The 24,348-nt window shown below is 61.2% G+C and overlaps 1 protein-coding gene across 2 annotated transcripts in view; it reads right to left on the bottom strand.

The window, feature by feature from the left end:
* Positions 1-24,348, bottom strand: part of PARVB (parvin beta) — an 85,504-nt gene that overhangs the window by 50,731 nt on the left and 10,425 nt on the right. Inside the window, exon 1 of one of the 2 annotated variants that reach the window (XM_036298797.1) lies at positions 21,803-22,034. The exons of the other annotated variant lie outside the window; for it this stretch is intronic. Coding sequence (XP_036154690.1) covers positions 21,803-21,917 — 115 coding nt within the window. The 5' untranslated portion in view covers positions 21,918-22,034. Of the gene's footprint in view, positions 1-21,802; positions 22,035-24,348 lie in introns of those variants that run through there. 2 annotated transcript variants of the gene reach the window in all.

Raw genomic sequence — 24,348 nt, 5'->3', positions numbered from 1 at the left:
GCCTGGCAGTATTTACCGGGCGTCCGCCACGCGCAAGATCCCGCACGGCACGGCACATTTTTCAAAAAGTAATTTCCTCGGCTAATGACCGCAAATCCCCTAATTTAATGTGTTCTTCGATGTATTTAATTTTCCAACAAGTGGAACTACAAGCTCACGGGCTGAGCATTTTTGCCAAGTGGAGACAAGCAGCCAAGAAAAATGTTTTTAAAAAAGAGCAGAACAGAAACGGTGAGCATCAGCGCCAACCAAGGACTCCCCCCAGCTCACACCCGCTGCCTTTCTCAGTGTCGACAGTCACCCCACAAGCTGGTGCTACCCCCTCACCTGACAGGGAAGCTGAGGCACAGAGGGGGTGACCTGCCCGTCAGGCTCAGAGGCAGGGAATGCTGGGCACAGAGCGGGGGGGGGGGGGGGGGTGACCCGGCCGTCAGGCTCAGGGGCAGGGAATGCTGGGCACAGAGCAGGGGGGGGACCCGTCCGTCAGGCTCAGGGGCAGGGAATGCTGGGCACAGAGCAGCAGGGGTGACTCGTCCGTCAGGCTCAGGGGCAGGGGACGCTGGGCACAGAGCAGCGGGGGTGACCTGCCCGTCAGGCTCAGGGGCAGGGAATGCTGGGCACAGAGCAGCGGGGGTGACCTGCCCGTCAGGCTCAGGGGCAGGGAATGCTGGGCACAGAGCAGCGGGGGTGACCTGCCCGTCAGGCTCAGGGGCAGGGAATGCTGGGCACAGAGCAGCGGGGGTGACCTGCCCGTCAGGCTCAGGGGCAGGGAATGCTGGGCACAGAGCAGCGGGGGTGACCCGTCCGTCAGGCTCGGGGCAGGGAATGCGGGGCACAGAGCAGGGGGGGGACCCGTCCGTCAGGCTCAGGGGCAGGGAATGCTGGGCACAGAGCAGCGGGGGTGACCCGCCCGTCAGGCTCAGGGGCAGGGAATGCTGGGCACAGAGCAGCGGGGGTGACCCGTCCGTCAGGCTCAGGGGCAGGGAATGCTGGGCACAGAGCAGCGGGGGTGACCCGCCCGTCAGGCTCAGGGGCAGGGAATGCTGGGCACAGAGCAGCGGGGGTGACCCGTCCGTCAGGCTCAGGGGCAGGGAATGCTGGGCACAGAGCAGCGGGGGTGACCCGTCCGTCAGGCTCAGGGGCAGGGAATGCTGGGCACAGAGCAGCGGGGGTGACCCGTCCGTCAGGCTCAGGGGCAGGGGCAGGGGACGCTGGGGCAGAGCAGAAGCCGGGCCATCTGGCAGCGGAAGCCCCGCCCTCCCACGGGCTGTCCTGCCTCTGAGTCAAAACTCAGTCAAAGGAAGTCCCCCTGCAGCCGGGCACTGAGGCACCACCTCCTGCGCCCAAAGGGACAGGCCCGGCACAGGCCCGACAGCCTGCAGAGGCGGCGGCACCACGGAGCTGGCTGTGATGTTAGGCGAACCCAACACAGGGGACGCGCCGGCGTGGCTCCGGGTGCAGAAAGGTCAAGGTCAGGCAAAGGCCAACGACATACAGGAGTGCATGTGTGTGGTCACTCTGCAAGCGTGTGCATGTGTGTGTGTGGTCACTCTGCAAGCGTGTGCCTGTGTGTGTGTGGTCACTCTGCAAGTGTGTGCATGTGTGTGCACGTGGTCACTCTGCAAGCGTGTGCATGTGTGTGTGGTCACTCTGCAAGCGTGTGCATGTGTGTGTATGGTCACTCTGCAAGCGTGTGCATGTGTGTGTGGTCACTCTGCAAGCGTGTGCATGTGTGTGTGTGGTCACTCTGCAAGCGCGTGCATGTGTGTGGTCATTCTGCAAGCGTGTGCAGGTGTGTGCGCGTGGTCACTCTGCAAGCGTGTGCATGTGTGTGTGGTCATTCTGCAAGCGTGTGCATGTGTGTTCATATGTGTGCGCGTGGTCACTCTGTAAGCGTGTGCGTGTGTGTGGTCATTCTGCAAGCGTGTGCATGTGTGCGCATGGTCACTCTGCAAGTGTGTGCAGGCGTGCGTGTGGGTGTGGGTGTGGTAACTCTACAAGGAAAGCAAAGAAATGCTCAGCACACATCCCCGGGGTGGGCCTCTGCTGGGAGGGAGGGTCGGGGAGAGGAGGGTACAGGTGACTGAGCCAGGTGGCAAGACCCTGGGTACATTTCATTATCATTATTCTTTAAACTGCACAGCTGTGGAGCTAGCCAGTGTGGCTCAGTTGGTTGGGCATCATCCTGTGCACCGAAAGGCTGCTGGTTCGATTCCTGGTCGGGCACATCCTGGCCCACTGGCTCAGTCCCTGGGAGGGGACGTACAGGAGGCAGCTGGTCAATGTTTCCCTGGCACATCGATGTTTCTCTCCCTTTCTCTCTCTCCTAAAATCAATTCTTAAAAAAATACACATATGTGTACTCTGTATGTACAATATATTCACAATATATTTTCATTTATTTTTTAAAATCGTGATCCGTATACATAACCTAAAATTTACCACTTTAGCCATTTTTAGTGTACAGGTCCGCGGCTTCACACTGTTGTACAGCCATCACCATCATCCATTTTCAGGACCTTCTCACTCTTTCCCCGTTAGACACGCACTCCGGCCCCTGGCGGCCACGTCTGCTTTCTGTGTGTCTGAACCTGATGCTGCAGGGACCTCACCTCCGCGGGACCGTGCGACCGGCTGGCTTCGCTCAGCACCATGTCCTCACGGGCCCCCCTGCTGCGGCTGGTGCAGGGTTTCCTTCCTGTTCACGGCGGAGGCAGATCCGCTGAGGGGACGGGCCACGTGTTTGTCCACTCCTGTCCATGGACACCTGGGTTTCCCACTCTTGGCTACTGTGAATCACACTGCTATGTCACAATGTATGTTTGCTTTTTATTGATGAGAGAGAGAGAGAGAGAGAGAGATATTGATCGGTTGCCTCCTATATGCTCCCGACCAGGGGTCAAACCCGCAGCCTTTGGTGTACGGGATGATGCTCCGACCGACAGAGACACCTGCCCAGGGCACAGTGCATTTTTTTCAATTGATTTTTTTTTTTTTTGAGAGAGAGAGAGAGAGAGAGAGAGAGAGAGAGAGAGAGAGGAAAGAAGAGGGAGAGACAGACAGAAGCATCAATGATGAGACTCAGTGATCGCTGCCTCCTGCACGCCCCCTGCTGGGGATCGAGCCCGCAACCCGGGCCTGTGTCCTGACCGGGAATCGAACCGTGACCTCCAGGTTCATAGGTCGAGGCTCAACCCCTGAGCCACGCCGGCCGGGCGCACAGCGTCTTTTTCAATGACCACGTTCCCAAGGAGGACGGAGGGGCTGAAAGACAGCCCTGGAGCTGCTGGGGGCCGGCCGGCAGGCCTCGCCCGCGCACTGGTCCCGGCCTCCTACCTGTACGGCCCGCACGGGGCCCCAGCCCTCAGTGCGGGGTCACGGAAAAGGCAAGGTGGACGGCAGGACGCTAACCGGCGTCTGTGGGAGCGCCCAGGGCGCGGGGCGGGTTTAAATGCTGGTCTGAGCGAGCTGGCCGCCGGCGTGTGCAGAGCGTCCCTGGGCCGCAGCCACACGGGGCAGGTTTAAATGCTGGTCTGAGCGAGCTGGCCGCCGGCGTGTGCAGAGCGTCCCTGGGCCGCAGCCACACGGCGCCTTCGCTCTGCAGCAGCCGAGGGTCGATCCTGCAGAGATGGGGCCGCAGAGGCTCAAGGCTGCTTCGGGAACTTTACGGAAAATGACTGTCGGCTTTCCATGCTGAACAAGGCATAACAGTCTCCTAATATTTCCCCGGGGCAGGAGGGCCAGGAGGAGGGCCAGGAGGAGGGCCGGGAGGAGGGCCGGACAGGGGCGGGGTTCTCCGCACCCTCGGATCCGCCAGGAGAGCGCGGGGAGTCCCTCCCGTTTCAGGCAAAGCGTCTGCTCGGCATTCGCACCGCGACAGGAGGTGGCACAGCCTCCACGCTGCTCTCCGGTTAATTCCTCAGCACGGCCTCTCCCTGCCGCCGGCATGGCCCACCCGCGGCCCCACTGGCCGCAGAACCGCCGGGGCGCTCAGCGCGTCAGAGGCCGGATGGAGACTCAGCCAGCGTCCTGGGCTGCTGTCCCGAAGCACCCCAAACCCTGAGGCGTAAACCAGCAGGCGTTCCTGCCCCAGGGCTGAGGCCGGGCGCGAGGTCCAGGTGGGCAGGGCTCCGGGGGAGGGGCTGTCCGGCCTTCCTGGCGTCTGAGGGGGCGCAGCCCCCGGGTCCCTATGGCCCCGTCACCTCAGTCTCTGCCTCTGTCTCTCTCCTGTGACGCTGTGTCTGCCCCCTCCTCTTCTTTTGTTTGGCTGTTGTTGCTGCTGTTGATCCTCACCAGAGGACATTTTCCCACTGACGTTTTTGGAGAGAGTGGAAGGGAGGAAGAAGAGGGGAGAGAGAGAGAAACATTGATTGGTTGCCTCCCGCTGGCACCTTGACCAGGGCCGGGAATTGAACCTGCAACTGAGGTAGGTGCCCTTGGCCGGACATCGAACCTGTGACCCTTCAGTCTAGAGGCCAACACTCTGACCACTGAGCAACCGGCCAGGGCTGCTCCTCCTCTCCTAAGGGCTGGCCCTCCTCTCCTAAGGGCTGCCCCTCCTCTCCTAAGGGCTGGCCCTACTCCCGGGTGACCTCCTCCTACTTACAGCCTTACCAACCTGCAAAGACCCATCTCCAAACGAGCCACATTCGCAGGCTGTGCGGACAAGGACCTGCACAGGTCTCTTGGGGGGCGGGGGGAGCACAGTTCACCCCAACAGAGGCCTCCACCTGGTTTCCTCTCACGGACCCTCCTTGACCGACGCACACAAGTAACACAGCAGAGAGCGGCCTGGTGTGAGGCGGTGCCACCTGCGGGAGGGCTCCTCCCAGGCAGAGGGGCCGCGGACTCCGAGGCCAAGCCCGACCCTAGCAGGCCTGGCCCCTGCGGGACCTCGCCACCCACGTGCCCACCGAGACCCGGACCCACTCGCCGGGCACCCGTCCAGGCTGGGCCCCGGGCCTTCCTCAGCGCCGGCGCCCGGCGAGGGAGTCCCAGGCGATTCAGGCGGCAGCTCGGCCAGCGGGACGCCCTCCGCTCCCGTCCCCCCAGCGCCTGCGAACAACTCGCCGCCCTCCCGCTCGCTCCCCAGGAAGCACGTGACCTCGTAGCAGGGATGTGCACGAGGCCTGAGGCTGTCATCAGGGCGCCTGGCGAAGGAGACCTTCCCACCGGCTGCCCGGCTGGCGTGTCGCCGAGAGCCACGCTTCTCCCCGGCTGTCCCTCAGCACAACGGCCTCGGGAGCCGCGGTGGCGAAGGAGAGCCACAGGCCACGGGGACTGTTCCACAGACCAGGCGACAGCGGTCAGACACGGCCGCCTGAAAGGGGCGGTCGGCACAGGTGGAAAGAAATGCCCGCCTCCGTGCCGCCATCACGTCTCCACCCATGTGCTCCTCCGGGCACTGACCCGGCGACAAACCTGTCACAGATGACACGTGACAACCCACGAGGCCTTGCTCACCCGTTAACACAGTTAACTCTTTCTTTTTAATCTACTTTGTATTGATTTTAGAAAGAGGAAGGGAGGAGAGAGAGAGAAACATCAGTGATGAGAGAGAATCGTGGATAGGCTGCCTCCGTGTAGCCCCCTAGTGGGGATCGAGGCCGAAACCCAAGCATGTGGCCCGACCAGGAATTGAACCGTGACCTTCTGGTTCATGGGCCAATGCTCAACCATTGAGCCACACCGGCCAGGAAACACAGTTCATTCTTCAAACAATCCCGGAGACTGATCAGGGCAGTGTTGCCATCAACCCCCCTTGTCCGCTCAATGTCACCAAGCTAGGAAGGGACAGGTGACCCGGGTCTGTCCCTACCCACCAGCCTACAGCAAAGCGAGTCTTCAGTAGCAGTTTAAGGAGATGGAAAGACGACCGGAAACACTCAAAACCCAGGAAGTAGAGCCTATGCCAGAGATCGGGGTCAGCAAACCAAACCTGGCCCCTGGACTGTTTTGGTCAATAGAGCTTCACTGAAACACAGTCCTGCCATCTGTTCAGTATTTTCTACGGCGGCTTCTGCGCGGAGGCGGCGGAGTTGAGCTGTTGCCACGGAGACGAACAGTTTTACTCTCTGGCCCTTTGCAGTCAAAGTCTGCAGACCCTCGTGTAGGTGACGACTGAGAAGCAAGGACGGAATCCGGGCGAGCCCAGGCAGGCGCCTCCGGGGACGTGCATGCCCGTGACATTGACAGGGGAACTCATGCCCGGCCAGCGTGGCTCAGTGGTGGAGCATCGACCTATGAATCTGGAGGTCAGGGTTCGATTCCCGGTCAGGGCACAGGCCCGGGTGGCAGACTCCCCAATGTGGGGTGTGGAGGAGGCAGCCGATCCATGATTCTCTCTCATCATTGATGTTTCTCTCTCTCCCTCTCCTGTCCTCTCTGAAAGCAATAAAAATATATTTGAAAGAAAGAAGGAAAGAGGAACTCGCGGGGCTTGGAGTCCACGGTGAGAGCATCAGGACCCAGTCCCCCCACCAGAGACAGGCAGCGGCTGAGTCTGAGGCCGGGTCTGCATGGCCACTAAAACCCACTCACGGGTCGGGAGGGCTAAGCCCTCGCCCTCAGCCCGGGCTCCGCCTCTGACAGGAGCTACGTGCCAATTCCAGCTCAAATCTCCAGCTCGAATCTCCAGGGCCATTGCCATCCCTGAAGTTCCTTACGGTGCAGAAATCGTGCTTGAAATCGGATCCTTCTGACACGGAGGAAAAGAAAAGCAAGCTATGGGGCCTCCATGGGCTGCCACGGCGCGGGGACCTGCTCAGCTGGCCTCTCGCCGCCCGAGCGGCCTCATGGGCCCTGGAGGCCGCCTGCAGGCCACCGCGGTCTGGCTGGGCGGTGCCTTCACACCCGCTGACGAGTGTGCAGCAGCCACTCACGCGGACATCTCACCTGGCCATGGCCTTGCACTCCCGCCGCGGCCTGGAATGAGCCGGGGGAAGAACAAGCCCCTTTCTCTGCTGGCTGCCCGTCACGCGCAGGGCTGGCGGACTGCGCCTCAGGAGCCTGCGGCACGATCCTCGCAGGGGCCCCTGCCGGGGACTGGCGTCCCGCCGCGTGGCGTGCGGGGCCTGTCTCCTCCTCTGCAAAATGAGACCCAAGGAGCAACTAAGATGGCGGCATAGGTAAACACCGGGAAATTATCGCCTCATACAACAATTGAAAATTACCGCAAAGGACTGAGCAAACATCATCCAGAACAACAGGAAGGCTGGCTGAGTGTAAATTCCACAACTAGAAGGAAAGAAAAGCACGCTGAGAGCCAGAGGCGCTGCGGAGGTGAAGTGCAGAGGTACGGCGGCGCGCGCGCGGAAAGGGGGTGGCACCTGAGGACGCGGCTGTCTTTTTGAATCACAAACTCCCGACGGCTCTGAACTCCGGTTCCGGGAAGTCTCTGGGGACCCAGGTCTCATACGGGGAGAAGCTGGTCTGTCCGGCAGCGAGCGAACTTGAGGGCGGCTTTCCCTCAGAGGTGCTTGCAGCCGTTACCGGAACACTGAGACGCGCGACTCCAGGCGGAGAATCGGCCATGGCCGCTTTCTCCGCCCTCTGACTCCCTGAGACCCCGCCCCACCCAGGCTGCGGCAGAGGCTTTTGCATGTGAATGTACCTAACTGCAGCCGAACCAGGCAGACCTGGAACTTCCAAGAGAAGGCCCAAGGCCCCGCAGCGGCTTGCATTGCTTCACAGCTGAGCCTCTTCGTGGCTCCTGCTGTGTGGTCTCAGGCAGAGGCTGAATTAGCACCTCCTTAGATCCAGGAGCCACTGTACCCAGTGGTCAGAGGGGGACCATCCAGACTGAAACTCCTCAGATCCATAAGGGACGCACTCAGGGAGCAGACTCAGTGAGCACCAAAGCCCCACTGAAGCAAGTCTTGCCCCAGAAGGGTGTCTTCAGCACAGAAGTTCTCCCACTTTAGACACAGCTGATTCTCACAGCCAATTGGCCTGGAGGTCAATTCCTCCCAGTGATTCTACAACAACCAAGGCACCAAGAGTGCACCAAGAGTGTCCACCCCAGGTAACTGGGGAGGCTGAGCTACTGGGCCCTACAGGACACCTGGCGCACAGGGCCACTCTATCAACACAGGGAAGCTGCCAAAATGCGGAGACAAAGAAACAGGTCACAAATGGCAGAAATGGAGGAAAGCAAACGATTGGATATAGAGTTTAAGGCCACGGTTATAAGGTTTTTCAAGAATTTTATGGAAACCGCCGATAAATTTAATGAATCCCTCAATAAGTATAGGGAGACCATGGAGGACATGAAAAAGGACCAACTAGAAATTAAGCATACACTGACTGAAATAAAGAATAATTTACAGAGATCCAGCAGCAGAAAAGAGGATCCCAAGAATCAAGTCAAAGATTTGAAATACAAAGAAACAAAAAATACCCAACCGAAAAAGAAAAAAGAAAAGAGATTCCAAAAATATGAAGATAGTGTAAGGAACCTCTGGGACAACTTCAAGCGTACCAACATCAGAATTATAGGGGTACCAGAAGGAGAGAGAGGGCAAGATATTGAAAACCTTTTTGAAGAAATAATGACAGAAAACTTCCCCTACCTGGTGAAAGAAATGGACTTACAAGTCCAGGAAGCGCAGAGAACCCCAAACAAAAGGAATCCAAGGAGGACCACACCAAGACACATCATAATTAAAATGCCAAGAGCAAAAGATAAAGAGAGAATCTTAAAAGCAGCAAGAGAAAGACAGTCAGTTACCTACAAGGGAGTACCCATACGACTGTCAGCTGATTTCTCAACAGAAACCATGCAGGCCAGAAGAGAGTGGCAAGAAATATTCAAAGTGATGAATAGCAAGAACCTGCAACCAAGATTACTTTATCCAGCAAAGCTATCATTCAGAATAGAAGGTCAGATAAAGAGCTTCACGGATAAGAAAAAGCTAAAGGACTTCATCATCACCAAACCAGCATTATATGAAATGCTGAAAGGTATTCTTTAAGAAGAGGAAGAAGAAAAAGGAACTCTTACCATTTGCCACAGCATGGATGGAACTTGAGAGCGGATAAATACCACAGGATCTCACTCATTTGTGGAATATAATGAACAACATAAGCTGATGAACAAGGACTGATCCAGAGACGGAGAGGCATTGATTGGACTGTCGGGACTTGGAGGGAAGGTAGGGGAGGGTGGGGGTAAGGGGGAAAGATCAACCAAAGGACTTATATGCAAGCATATAGGCCTAACCAATGGACATGGACAACGGGGGGGTGAGGGCATGAGCGGGGGTGGGGGGGGTGGGGGGTAGAGGGTAACGTGGGGACAAGGACACATATGTAATATCTTAATCAATAAAAAATATATTAAAAAAAAAAAAGAGAGACCCAATTTTCATTTCAAGTCTCTGGGGAGGCGGCACAGCCCAGAGCTCGGCCCGGGAGCCCCCGGCCTGGGCCTGCAGCCTGCTCCCGCCACCACATGGCTGGGACACCCGGAGCTGGAGTCCTCCCTCTCCAGTCCTCCCTCCACACCCGCCCGGCGACAGGATGTGACAGGACGGGCTAGGTGCCCATGTGGCAGCCCGACAGCCCGTCCTCGGGGGGCTGACTTGGAGGAGTCCCGGAGGCGGGGCTCCCCCCCTGTGATGCTGTGGGTGAGAGCCACACACCAGGGCAGGGTCACACCCACAACCCGCCCAGCGCCGGGCCAGCTCCTCCCGTCCAGTCCAGGTCTTGCTCCCGAGGCCAAACCGTTTCTGCTGGGAACAGTGTGAGCGGGGCAGCACGCTCTTAGCCGCGCTACTGAGACAGACTCTACGTTCCATACCGTTCGCCCTTTTAAAATGGGCAACTCAATGGATCTGCAGCATCCTCACAGGTTGCACAACCATCACAATCAATTTAGGAACGTTTTCATCGCCCGCCAAAGAAACCGCGTACCCGTTACTGTCACTCCCCTTCCCAGCACCCCTCTCCTGCCTCCCCCCGCCCCTCGCCTTCACCCCCCCCTCACCGCCTTCACCCCCCAGCAGCCACTGATCCGCTTCCGCTCTGGCTGCGCCTGTCCTGGGTGTCTCCCATCCGTGGAATCAGGCGACACCAGCCTCCTGTCTGGCCGCCTTCGCCTAGCAGCGTTTAAGGCTGATCCAAGGGGCAGCACACACAGCTGCTTCGTTCCTTTTTCTGGCCGAATAATATTCCACTGCAAGGACGGACCACAAGGCATTCGTTCATCGTCCATGGGTCTGTTGACGCGCATCTGGGCTGTTTCCCCTCTGTGGCGACTGTTGCCTCACACCCTGAACCAAATTGTGTGTCCTCCAGGGAGACACGCCCTCTGGCTCCCACCAAGCCCCTAAGTGTTACACAAAGGAGAGGTGGGTTGTTTGTCCAAGGGATCTTCCCAACAGACAGGGAGAGCGGCCTGAAGCAGGGCTCCGGGGAAGAAAAACGAAAGGCTGCGTGTAGAAGGGTGTCCTTGCAACAGCCCACGCGGGAGGATAAACGCAAAGCCGGCTGCGCACGGTGAGGCTGAAATCCCGTGTGCCGCTCCGACAGAAGTTCCCGCCATTAAAACCCCACGGCACTAATGACAGGGTTTCTGGACGGACTCGGCCCAAACGCGCCTCCCCCTCGCAAAGCACAGCTGTTCTTGGAGCGGGAGTGCAGGGATCGGAGATGACGGGCGCCTTTCTTCCCCCTCGCCCCCCACCCCGCACCTGCCACCCCACCTCTGCAAAAGCTCGCCCCTGGGCCTGAGCCGGCGGCGGCAGGCCCTGCCCCTGACTCGCGGGGAGCCTGTGTAGCTCCGTCCCTTCGCCCCAGCCTCCTGGTCTCCCTATCCGATGGGTAAGCGGGGGTGGCAGTCGTCGCAATGCTGACGATGACGAGAGCGATGGCCAGCACCGATGGGCGTTCGTTACCTGCCCGGCCCCCGCACTCCCCCCAATAGTTTACTATGAAAATGTTCAAACGTGCAGGACGTGAGGAGCCGGACCGTGAGCACCGAGCACACCGGCTGCGTGTCCTGCTGACGTGTTCCCAGGCTGTTCATTCAGCATCCTCCACCCGTCCGTCCGTCCGTCCCTCCCTCCGTCCCTCCGTCCCTCCGCCTCCCCAGCAGCCCAGCCCCGTCCGCTCCCTGTTGCTGCCGTGACGACGGTCGCAAACGCGGTGGCTCAGGAAAATACACTGTACTTTCGTGAGGTTCTGGGAGCCAGAAGTCCCGAACGGGTCTCCTTGGCTGAGGGCTGTCCCCCGGGAGGTGCAGGGAGAATGTCTCTCTACTTCTGCAGCGCCCGAGGCCCCCCCACTTCCTGGGCTTGCAAGCCCACGGCACTCCGACCTGTTCCATCGACACAGCCTTTCTCCTGGTGACGCTCCGCCTCCGCCTGCAAGAACCCGTGTCCACTGGCTACTCAGGACAATCTCCGGCTCAAGGCCCTTCACTGAGTGACACCTGCCAAGTCCTTCTCGCCGTGTAAGGGGCGTACTCACAGGTGCTGCTATGGGAGGTGGGCTGTTTGGGGGCTACCATGCCATCGTGTTTTTCATGCTTTTCAAAATAAACTGCAGACGGGGATATAGTGACTAGAGCGCAATATATACTGACTAGAGGCCCGGTGCACAAAATATCGTACACTGGGGTGGGCGGGGGGGGGGGTCCCCTCAGCCTGACCTGCACCCTCTCGCATTCCGGGACCCTCGCTCCTTACCACCCGCCTGCAGCGGAGGCGGGAGAGGCTTCCGCTGCGGCCACTGTGCTCACCAGCCGCCACCAGGGGACAGCTCCTGCATTGCACATCTGCCCCCTGGTGGTCAGAGCACATCACAGCGACTGGTCATTCCACCATTTGGTCGATTTGCTTATTAGGGTTTTATTATATAGGACTAGAGGCCCGGTGCACAACATTCATGCACTGGGGGGTGTGGGGGTCCCTCAGCCCGACCTGCACCCTAATTTTCATGCTCACTCCTGATTGGCTGGTGAGCGTAGCAGAGGGACAGTCAATTTATGCCATAGACCAATTCCAGCATGTCATAATTTTAAGAGTTTCATCAAAAGGTTGATGAAACTTGGGGACTCAACAGGGTTGAGTCACACATGTAGTCACCTGTTGGGAATGGCTAACGGCATTTCCCCAAACCTGAATAGGAAACTGATTGTGGCTGCCAGACAGTTAAAGGGCATCTTAATCTACATGTTATTGCCGCCTACTGGCCAAACACCTGAACAGCCAGGCTAACTCCCCCAAACTGACAATGCTTCTATATCCTTTGAAACCTTACCCTTTGAAGTGTATTATCTCCACCTTGCCTTAGGACAAATTGTGTTAATAAAAGCAGGGGTCCAAGACAAGGAGGCACTCTTCAGTTCCTTTAGCTGAAGGTCCTCTGACCCCCAATGCCTTTCAAAATTATATCTCGTCTCTGGATTCTTTATTAGTCATCTACGCACAGCCCTTTTCCAGATTCCTGAACCCTTCTTGATGCTGGGACAAGAACCCCGGCAAATTTACATGTTTCTCTTTTATTATATAGGATAGTTCTCTTTTTTGGTAAAATTTGCATGCAACGAAAGGCACATTTTTAGTCTCATCCAATGAATTTCGACAAATGCATATACCTGCATTTCTCAAACCCCCAGCAAGATAGAGGGCATTTCCAGAACAGAAAACCCCCTCCTGCCTTCCCCAGGCAGCCCCAGCCCCAGCCCAGCCCGAGGCAGCCACCACGGACCAGCTTGCCGACTGCACAGCTCCATACCGTGGGACCGGTGCGCTCCCGGGGCCGCGGCCTCACTGGGCAGGGTGGCTGGGAGAGCATCGTGTGCCGCGTGTACTGGCACTTCCCTCTTCCTGTCACCCCGTGATATTCCGTCCGTGAACACTGCCGCCCACTCCTCCGTCCTCTGTGGACGGGACACCGAGCTGCTCCCAGGTCTCAGCTCCGACGAATGAAGCTGCTACGCACGTTCCTGCGCGTCTTCTCACGGACACGGCCTCCGTCTCTCCTGAGTGAGTAGCTCAGGCTGGAGTTGCTGGGCCCTGGGGGCGTGTAGTCCAGCTCTGGATGAACTGGCTTCCTGAGCGGACCCCACCCAGCCGTGCGGATCCCAGCTCCGAGTCCTCGCCAGGGCTCCTGCGGCCATCTCAGCCGCTGCCAGGCGTGCGGCCTGTCTGTCCCCTCTGGTTCTAATCTGTGGCTCATTCCCCGGGGACGGGTGACGCCGACGTCTCTTCCGGACGCGCCCAGGCCGTGCCCAGGCCGTGCCCGCGCGCTCTTTGCTGGAGAGTCTATTCAAACCTTTTCTCTCTCCTGTCACTGGGCCGTGTGTCTTTCTACCATCGAGCAGTTGGAGTCTTTGCAGACCCTGGGCACGGTCCTTTGTCAGACGCCTGCCTGGGGAACTGGGACCGTGGTGATTTATAGGAAGAAATACGCAGCTTTGGTCTCCCTCCCAGCTCCTGGCGCGAGCTCCTAACGCCCCAGGCATTCACCTACACTGTTCTGGGGAGATGTCCCTCAAGTTCCATTTCTGCCAGCAATGCGTTTCGAGCACCGTCCCACGGCGTCCCCTCCCGGGCCCGCTCAGAGGACTCTGTCCACACGGTGAAGGCAGAGGCTGGAAGGTTCTAGACTCCGCAGGAGCGCGAGCAGCAGCAAACACTGGGGGAGGCCCTGGTTTCCTCTGATCCCACCGCTGCTCCCGGGACTGTTTGGTTCCAGCAAGTGCCATGCGTGAGCCCTGGCAGTGAGCGCTTGCACCCTCTTTAGCTGTTCAATGACTTAACAGGAGAGAAAGCCGAGACGCTTGGGGACTAACTTTCCCCGTGAACGTATGAAGATGCGGAACCTGAAAACGACAGGCGTCCATTATTCATACGGCCCTACCTGGGGCTCCTACAATCCCGACCGACCTGGTTAACTAGCAAGTAAAGGTGTAAAGACCCAAACCAAGCACAGTCCTCTCAAAGCCTCATCAGTCCCAGCCCAGACGCAGTCTCGGACCGTTCCTGACACAGAGGCAGCCCTGGCCGGTGTTGCCCAATGGGTAGAGCGTCGGCCTGTGGGCTGAAGGGTCGTCCCCCGTTCGATTGTGGTCAAAGGCAGTCACCTTGGCTATAGGCACGATCCCCAGCAGGGGCCACGCAGGGGGCAGCGGGTCAATGATGTTCCTCTCCCATCGAGGTTTCTCTCCCTCTCCCTCTCCCTTCCTCTCTCTCTAGAACAGCGGTTCTCAACCTGTGGGTCGCCAACCTGTGGGTCGTGACCCCTTTGGGGGTCGAACGACCCTTTCACAGGGGTCGCCTAAGACCGTCAGAAAACACATACATAATTACATATTGTTTCTGTGATTAATCACTGTGCTTTAATTATGTTCAATGTGTCACAATGAAAATACATCCTGCATATCAGATATTTACATGACGATTCATAACAGTAGCGACATTACAGTTATGAAGTAGCAACGAAAATAATTTTATGGTTGGGGGGCACCACAACGTGAGGAGCTGTATTGAAGGGCCGCGGCGTTAGGAAGGTCGAGAACCACTGGTCTAGAAGATCCATAACAGAGGCAGGCGGTCATAGAAACCGAGCCCGGCCCCTGCTCCGCCTCAACCAGCTCTGAGGTCTGGCTTCCCGGCAGCCCCTCCCGCGTCAGCATTATCAGCCAGGAGCACGGAGACCGCCCAGGGGTGATAACACCCCACGCCTTCCTCAAATGTCTCCTCTCACCGCCTACGGGCGAGCGCCCCCAGCACCCCCGTGGCCCCAGGAGCAGAGGCTGGGGAGACGCAGCACAGCCCCCGGGGCAGGTGTGAGCCGGACCTGGCCCCCCTGCATTTCCGAGACCCCGCCGTCCCGTCTGCTTGGAAACGAGGGCTGGTCCTCCCCCGACAGTCCCACGCCTCCCACACGAGGAAGTGAGACCCCAAAGCTCTAAAACTCAGAGGGTGACACGCAGCTCCAAACGGGTCCCCTGGCCGGACACTCGTTGTCGGGACAGAATGAAAGGACCGCGCTTGCCGCCCAAGACCAGACAGTGCCGGGGCCAGAGGGGACGTCTCCCGTGTGAAGTGAGGCATGGAGGGTCTCAAGGGGGGGGGAGCCCTAAGGCCTCGAGCCGACGCAGTCCGGGTCTCTGCTCTCACCCCGCAGTCAGCAGAGGCGCAGGTTAACGCCGTGGACGTGGCCAGCCTGCTTGTGCTGCGCCCCCAGCCTCACCAGCGTTTTCCTGCCGCCGTGCGTACTACTCAGTAAACCTGCTCATCGACGTAAGGCAGTTTTACTGGAAACCAAAGCGTCTCGGCGCGGAGAAAAGGGGCTTCTCGGGCTGCGTCCTGCATGCGAGGGGCCGCGCATTTGGAAACAGGAACAGGGCGAGGCCGGCGCCACCCCTGCCAGCCGGCGGGAGGGTCCATCAAGCGCAGCCCTCCGGCCACTCAGGGCAGGTGCGCGCCCACTTGGGCGGACAGACGCCCCTGAATTATTCCGACGACCGACAGGGAGTGCGGTCCGCGACGTCGGGGTGCGAGGAATCCAACTCCCGGAGCGGAGGCCGCATTTCAAAGCCCAGCGCCTCTCATGAGTGAGGTTGTCACGGCGACCTGCCTCCTCGGGGCCGGGCAGGTCCCGCCAGATGCCAGGAGAACCAGAGGCAGCAAGTCCCGAGAGAGGCCACCCGCCGCCCCCGGCACGGGAAGTGAGGGCACGAGGCCACCCCGCCCGCCCCCGGCACGGGAAGTGAGGGCACAAGGCCACCCGCCCGCCCCCGGCACAGGAAGTGAGGGCACAAGGCCACCCGCCCGCCCCCGGCACAGGAAGTGAGGGCACAAGGCCACCCGCCCGCCCCCGGCACAGGAAGTGAGGGCACGAGGCCACCCGCCCGCCCCTGGCACAGGAAGGTGAGGGCACAAGGCCACCCGCCCGCCCCCGGCACGGGAAGGTGAGGGCACAAGGCCACCCACCCGCCCCCGGCACAGGAAGGTGAGGGCACAAGGCCACCCGCCCGCCCCCGGCACAGGAAGGTGAGGGCACAAGGCCACCCGCCCGCCCCCGGCACAGGAAGGTGAGGGCACAAGGCCACCCGCCCGCCCCCGGGCACAGGAAGGTGAGGGCACAAGGCCACCCGCCCGCCCCCGGCACAGGAAGGTGAGGGCACAAGGCCACCCGCCCGCCCCCGGCACGGGAAGTGAGGGCACGAGGCCACCCGCCCGCCCCCGGCACGGGAAGTGAGGGTACGAGGCCACCCGCCCGCCCCCGGCACAGGAAGTGAGGGCACGAGGCCACCTGCCCGCCCCCGGCACAGGAAGGTGAGGGCACGAGGCCACCCGCCCGCCCCCGGCACAGGAAGTGAGGGCACGAGGCCACCCGCCCGCCCCCGGCACGGGAAGTGAGGGCACGAGGCCACCCGCCCGCCCCCGGCACAGGAAGGTGAGGGCACAAGGCCACCCGCCCGCCCCGGGCACAGGAAGTGAGGGCACAAGGCCACCCCTCTGGACCCGGCCTCGCTTCCCTTCTCCAGGGAGGCACAGTGTCCAGGAGCGTCACCGGCGCCACACAGCCCGCGGGCCCAGGCCGGCGCCTCCGTGCTTCCCTCGTCCGCGCCCTGCACCCCGGGGGCGGGGGCGTGCAACAAACCCGGAGAGAGGCTGGGTTTGAAGATTACGACCAGAACAATAATCAAAGGAAACTGGACAAAGCCGCGCCAAGCTCTCCGGCCTGGAAGGCCACTTCCGCTCAGCCAGAGAGGAAACAGGCGGCAACTTCCAGGTCCTCCCCCGCCCCCCAGGAGTCGCTGCCACGCAGGAGGCGGACAGTCACGGACGGCCTCCGAGCCGCACAGAGGCCGCCCTGCCCCAAGGAGACGCGCGTGGGTGTTTTCCTCTTTGCTGGCAGGGTCTGCAGAGAACCTCACAGGCCCGATGGGCCCAAACAGCACCTCTACCGGCTTCTCTCCCCAGAGGACATTCTTTAGCCCACCGTGTGCACGGCTCCTCCACGCCTTACCAGCCGCGCTCTCTCCCTTCTCGGGTCAGGAGTCCAGGACCTTCACCGGGACCGTGGCTCACGCCCTAAGGGCCTCCTGCAGGTGGTCGGCTCCCTGCCTGGAGATGCGAAGAGTCCCAGTCCCGCCTGCCCGGTGGAGGGACCCGCATTACACAGCCTCTCGTCTATCTTGCCAGAGAGAAGGCGCTGTTCCTTTCATTGTTAAAGGGAAGTGGAGGAGCTGTTGGGACCTGCTACCTAACGGGACCTGGCGATCCCTTCAAAGTCACTACGGCCCCCGCCAGTTCTCTGTGCAAACCATCCCGAACGGGCACTCTGCCTCCCGCCGGGCGCCTCTGCAGGAGCTGGGGCGGGTCCTGGGGAAGGCTGCTCCCTCAGCGATAAAACGAGGGGCTCCCTCCCGCCAGGGCTGGCTTCCGTGGTGGGCTACAGGGCAGTGTCGGTGGCTGGTGCTCAGGTGACACAGTGTCCACACAGCTGACCGCTCTGCCTTCGGGGCGATCCGAAGGGAACCCCCCCGGGACGAGCAGGGAGCGGTTTAGGACGGGGGATTCCTCCCCTGGAAGTAATTTAAAGTCCACGAAGGACCTTGCACACGTCTGACCTTCAGTTCAAGGTCGCAGCCACCTAGCGAGTTCTTTAGATCTGGTGGCAGAGGCGCAGGCAGCATCTGGCTTGTTTGTTGCTATTTCTGCATCAGCTGCTTAGCGGACGACCTGGGGCGAGGGGCAAGACAGGCCGCAGACCCGGAGAAAATAAGGCATGTCTGATGCAGGAGTCGTATCCAAAACACACCCGGAGCCCTTACAGTCCAACAATTGAAAAATGGGTCAGAGAGCTGACACACAGATGGCACCCACCATATGAAAAGGTACCACACAGCGTAAGTCATTAGGGACTGTGACCCGAATTCTGCTCTAAAAACATCTACACTAATAAAGGAGAAAGATGCAAATTGACCGTACCTTCACAACACCCACCAGCCAATTAAGAGTATGCAAATTAACCCAACAAAGATGGCGGGTTAATTTTGCATATATAGGCGCTGAGCAGCCGGGGGTGGGGTGGGGTGGGAAACAGGCGTTCCGCCCTGCCCCAGCCACTCCAGGCCTCTGGACAGCTTGGGAAGGCGGAAAGGCGGCTCTGGCCAGAGCGAAGGCGGTGCCGGCAGCCAGGGGAAGGAAGGCCCATTCTTGCACGAATCTTTGTGCATCGGGCCTCTAGTATTTAATAACAACAACAACAAACAGGCAGCCGGGGACTAGGCACTTCCTTGATGCTTCTCTCCACAGGAAGCCTCCGTGTGGGCTCTGGTGACCTCGGCTCTGGGGGCCTTGGCTCTGGTGGCTCCAGCTCTGGGCAGTCCTGCACCGGTCCTGGGTGGCTGGGCAGAGCAGCAGGGCCTCATGTGGCACATGCATGGAGTGGACTCTGTCCAGCCCCTCCCCGTCAGGGTTCACTGGCCCAGAGCCGGCCTCACCCCTCAAAGGATGCCACACAGCAGCTGGGGCATCCCTGGGGCACACCTTCGCCCGCCTCCTGGCCAGAGGGACCTATGGGGCCTCCATCCGTGAGGACAAGAGCACCTCACGAGGGACAAGGGGACCTCGAGTGGGCGCCTCTCCTCCCGCCTCGCTGCTGAGCCCAGTGCAACGGACCCGGCTTTTAGCAGGTTGCCCCTGAGAGGCCCGGCTTTCCACGGGGAGCCCTGGCTTCTTTTCTAAGCGCCCCTCGCCCCCGTCCTCAGTACCCACAGTTAGTCAGTCCGAGTTCCACTTTCTGAACCGGCCGCCACGTGACATGACACAGCCTGGGTCCCTCCCTAGAGCATGAGCCTGAGTCACACCGTGAATTCATCCAGATGCTTCCTGCCCGGCTCCGCCAGCGCAGAGCAAACTTCCCTGCAGTGATCGCCCCTGGAGGCAGGCAGGAAGGTCCCCACACACCCCCACATGCCTTGTCAAACCCAGAACTCTGTCCACCCAGGTGGGCAAACGCTACAGGCTCCACGGTCTCTAACTTCTGGGCAGTGCTGTGGGGCCTCCCCCCCACACACACACACACTCCTGAACTTCCTAACAAAAAGGAAGCGAAACCCACAGCAAGGCAGGCAGCGCCCAGCACACCTCCAAGCGCCTCTTCCTGACCGTCCTGCGGGGGGCGAATCAGCGCCGCCACACAGGGCCCCACACCTGGGCCAGGCCCTGCTCGGGCTCACGAGCCTGGAGACCCACACCAGGGCGAGCTGCCGGGCGGGGCCTGCAGGGGCGCTGGCAACCCGGTTCAGAACCGCGTTCCCTAGTCTACACGCTGCCTCCGCTCGTGCCCCTTCCCCGATCCCCAAGGGACCAGACAGAAGCCACCGCCACCTTCCAAGGCCAGCCCTCCCCCAACCCCTGCAGCGGAGCCCAGCTATGGAGTGAGGCCTTGGGTTTCTATGGGGGAACCCCTGCGGGTGCCAGGCACCTCAACCTGAGAACTGAGGCAAGGGATCCAGCGGACACACACGCAAAAGCAACCACAACACCTGCTCCTTCTGCTGTGTCCACGTCTCCTCTGCTCACCAGGTGCTTTGCCTATTAGGGCACCTGGTGCATTTACATGCCTCCTAAATGAGATGACTTTGGGGTACCTGGTGCATCTACATGCCTCCTAAATGAGATGACTTTGGGGTACCTGGTGCATTTACATGCCTCCTAAATGAGATGGCTTTGGGGTACCTGGTGCATTTACATGCCTCCTAAATGAGATGGCTTTGGGGTACCTGGTGCATTTACATGCCTCCTAAATGAGATGGCTTTGGGGTACCTGGTGCATTTAAATGCCTCCTAAATAAGATGAGCTTGGGGTACCTGGTGCATTTAAATGCCCCCTAAATGAGATGACTTTGGGGTACCTGGTGCATTTAAATGCCTCCTAAATGAGATGAACTTGGGGTACCTGGCCCATTTAAATGCCTCCTAAATGAGATGAACTTGGGGTACCTGGTGCATTTAAATGCCCCCTAAATGAGATGACTTTGGGGTACCTGGTGCATTTACATGCCTCCTAAATGAGATGGCTTTGGGGTACCTGGTGTATTTAAATGCCTCCTAAATGAGATGAACTTGGGGTACCTGGTGCATTTAAATGAAAGCAGACTGGCCCCCAATATTCCGGCTCACACGAGTTCATTGAGGCCGGGACCAGTGGCACTCCCCTTTGGAACTGGGGACCCGTCCATGGCTTCAGGCAGGTGCTCTTTGCATTCTGAGAGCCTAAATGGCACCTATGAAATGTGGGAACGGTCCAGGACATTCACTTACTTGCTATTCTGTGAGGATGTCTTTCCTGGTTCCCAGGTGCCCAGGCCTCCCCCAGGCACTCTGACTGGGGGGGGCGGGGGGGGGGGCCTTCCTTCCTGGAACCTGTTATCATGGTCCCCTTGGTCTGGTTAATACCACTGCCTCGGGCTCCCTGAGAGCCAGGGGACAATGACTGCCCCTGGGGACGCGCTTGGAGGGCGAGAATGAGGGAGAGAGCTGACTGTCTGTTGAGGACATGACTTCCCCGGGATTACTCCCGGCCTCGGCCTCGAGTCCTTCAGTGGAGGCTCAGGAGAGGCCCTGCCTCTGGGAACTGAATAACCCAACCGGTTACAGCCTCCCTCCTGGAAACGTGCCCCCGTCCCCATTTGGAGGGAGCATGGGGCACACACATCCCCAGAGGGCACCGTGTCACAGGCCCAAGGATACACAGTGGGGCCTCATGTGGGTGCCCTGTCCCTGTGTGTGTCCGGGAGGGACATGAGCCCCGGGCTGTGCCCATGGCGAGGTGCACGCAGACTTTCCAGGAGATAAGCCCTCTGCACACCGCCCCGGGCCCTTCCTTTCCCCACCACCGCCTGAGGCGGCCCCTGGGCCCTGCCTTCTCACAGCCGCCCTTCCCCAACACCCTTCTCCAACACCCTTCCCCGACAGGGCACCTTCAGGCTGGCGCCCTTCTCCCCCCACACGCCCCCCCCCCCCCGTTCCCCCCAAGTCAGTCCCAGGGGAAGAAGCTCCCCCTGAACAAAGGACCTTCAGGAACTTCAGGAGCGCAGCCCTGGGGCAGCATGAGGTTGAAGCGCGCACACAGGCGCCAAGGCGACACCCTTGTAACCCTAAAGCACGCGGGTGAGGAGGCGGGCAGTTCTTAGAATGATTTCCAGGGGCGCACGGAGTACACACTGGGGGCCTCCGTGGTCCTTGCTGGCCAGACCCCTCAGCAGCGGGGCGGTCCTGTCCGCTCTGCGCCCCTTCCCGCCGCTGGCCTCCGCTCCCCACCCTCTCCCAGCCCCCGCGGTGCCGGGCAGGGGCCGCATGCGCACCGCCCGAGGCCACCAGCGGCCAGCCCCGCCCAGAGCCAGTGCCGTGGGCGCCCCAGGAATGGGGGGCACGGCGCGGGGCCACCAGCAGCCTCCGGCCCGCGCTGCTGCCCTTGACCCGGGCTCAGCGGGCTGGCGCCGCTCCCTGACTCTGCTCCAAGCCCCGCCCTCCGCGGGAGCCGGCGGTCACACTACCCGGGAGCCCGGGAGGGCTGTTTAAAGGTCCCCGGGAGGAGCGAGACGCAGGGGTCAGGGCTTGGACCAAAGGTGGCGGCTGCGCGCCACCAGCCTGGCGGGCGGGACTGGGGGCCGGGGGGGGGGGGGGGGGGGGAACGGGCGCGCGGGCCGCGGGGACCCGGCGGGAGCGGGGGCGCGCAGAGACCCGCGGTCCCGGCGGAACTGGGTGGCTGGGCCGGGACGCGTGGTCTGCGGGCGCAGGCGCAGCTGCAGGCCCGCGGCGGGCACACTCACCCTCCCTGGCCTTCTTCTTCCTCGCCAGCGTGCCGCCCAGCTTGCCCAGGAAAGTCTCCTCCTTCTTCATTTTGGGGGTCCGCAGCGGGGAGGAGCGCAAGGACACGGAGGACATGGGCCGCGGGCACCGGCTGCCGGCGCGGGCGGGCGCAGCGCTTTGGAGCCGCCTGGTCGCTGCCCGCCGCTGCCCGCGCGCCCCGGGGAGTGGCCGGAGGGCGCGGCCCCAGCCCCGTCCCGCCCCGCCCCTGGCCCTGCAGCGCCCGCCGCCAGGGGTCTGTCTGGACCGGATCTGCGGTCACTCCTTCTAGCCCGCGGGCTGCCCAGGAGGCAGCAGCCGTTCCCACGCCGCGTCCCTCTCACTCTCCAAGTGGAGGGCGGCGCTGCTCCTCGGCGTAGCTGGGACTCCCCAGGCCCACCCTGCACCTCCCCAGGCCCACCCTGCGCCCTTTGGTTCTGCGGGCCTGAGCCCTGCGCTCCGCGGGCTCTGCAGACGCCCAGTGGGGAGCGGGTGGCCACGTGCATCAGATAACCACGCAAATGGTCGTTCCACTGCTGAGCTCCTCCCCAGAACCAGCCTGGGGCTGGAGGGACCCCTGTGAATTGTCCCGTCTTAGGGGGCAGGGGTGGTTTCCTGAGGCGGTGCCGCTGAGCCACAGGAAAGAGGCTGGCCGCGCGCCAGGGGGTGTTCAGGCCCAGGGAAGGGGGGGGGCGGAGGGACAGTGTGGGGGCCTGGGGAGGGGACCGGCGAGAAGAGGGCAGGGCAGCCAGGAAGCGGGAAGGGTTTGAAGACCTGAGGTGACGGTCTGATCCAGGACCAAAGTTAACTCCCGTGTGCACAGCGGGTGGAGGAGAAAGGCCAGGGGCGGGGGGAAGGCTCCCAGGCTCCTGGGGACTCAGGAGGGAAATGCGCAGGTTCCCGGAGGCCCTCCCAGGGAAGAGCCCCGGGCTGCGGGAGCTGGGAGAGAAGGCTGGTTCTGGCTGGGCCAGGCATGACGGGTGGGGTCAGCCACCCCCAGACAGGGGCCAGAGGTGTACCGCGGAGGGCGGGGAGCCTAGGTCTGCACCAGTGGGTAAGGTTTGTCCACCTCCCTTCGCCAGGCTCAGAGCCTCACACCCACAGCAACTCCTGGCCAGGTGGATGCCAGGCCCTGACCTCTGGGGGCGGGGGTGGGGGGGGGGGGTGCAAGGACCCCAAGGACAGCCTTGCCCTCCGGAAACCTGTAACCCAGGAGACAGGCCCCAGCGACACGGATGCCAGAGTCACACAGTCAGGAACCCGGAAGGCGAGGGGAACGGAGGAGAGGGTGCGGGAGGGGGGGACTCGGGGCCCAGGAGGCTTGCCAGGAAGGGGGCCTCTGACCTGGGACAGGGATGCATCACCTCTTGCCCGCCTTCAGTGAAGCAAGAGAAGTCTCCGCAAGCGAAGGGAAGGGAGAAGAGGACGCGCAGGGCCTCGTCCTGGGGAATGTGGAGGGCAGGGCAGGACCGGCAAGATGCCCGGGTGGGCAGGGTGAGGGGCAGAGGGAATGAGGTCAGCGACCTGTGCGGGGACCCTGAGCCACTGCAAGCCCCAGCCGAGGCCTGACACGCCCACGGCTGCAGAGACGGACGGAAGCAAACCACGGAGGCCAGTCCCAGTCCTGATCCTGAAGCTGCGCGAACGAACGGGCCGGGCCCAAGCCGCCCGGGAGCAGAGACGGGGGCCAGGGCACGGACAGGTGGGTGGCCTTTCAGGGCCACAAGCCACACGCGTGGGCAACAGTGGGATGCGGGGGTTCGGGACGGTGAGGTCAGAGGTCTCTGAGGCTTCCATGGCCCGATTTGGGGCATCACTCAGCAAGCTGGGGAGAACCCAGGCCGTTGTGAATTGGGCTTTTGAGATCCCCGTGGTGCTGGCAGAGTCCGGGCCCGGCAGCGCGCTCTGTGCTGGGGGTCCTGTCAGCCACCCTCAGAACCCACCCACAGGGCGGGGGGTCCACTCTGGGAAACGCACGAACAAGAGGCTGTGCAGTTCTGGGTGGCCCACGGACGCCCGCCTCCCACTGCCCTGGGCGCACACAGGCCCCCGGTGGGGAGCTGTGACCAGGAGAGGGTGAGCAGAAAGGCAGCCTGGGGAAGCAAGGGGAATGCGGTCCCGGGCCCAGCACCAGGCAGCTGGTGGCGTGGGCGCACACGCGGGGAGTGCCCGGGAGACCCGTGCCTGAGCATTCCGTCCCCGGTCCGGCTTCCAGTGGACGCACGGGATTTACAACTGTCATTTGCTAACTGCTACTCAAACACTGACAGGTAGACTCTCTTTTTTAAAATGTCATGACGGCCCCCAGCTGGTATGCTCAATGGTTAGAGCATCAGCCCGCACACCGAGGGGTCACAGGTTCGATTCTGGTCAAGGGCACGAACCTGGGTTGCAGGTCGATCCCCAGCCCAGTTGGGGTGCGTGTGAGAGGCCACCAATCAGTTTGTCTGACACTGATGTTCCTCCCTCCCTCCTTCCCTTCCTCCCTCCTTTTCACCCCCTCTGAAAAGCAATGGGAAAAATACCTCGG

Source organism: Myotis myotis, unplaced genomic scaffold (assembly GCF_014108235.1).
Source record: "Myotis myotis isolate mMyoMyo1 unplaced genomic scaffold, mMyoMyo1.p scaffold_m19_p_3, whole genome shotgun sequence".
In the NCBI taxonomy this organism is placed as follows: domain Eukaryota; kingdom Metazoa; phylum Chordata; class Mammalia; order Chiroptera; family Vespertilionidae; genus Myotis; species Myotis myotis.
This window is presented reverse-complemented; position numbering and strand designations above follow the sequence as displayed.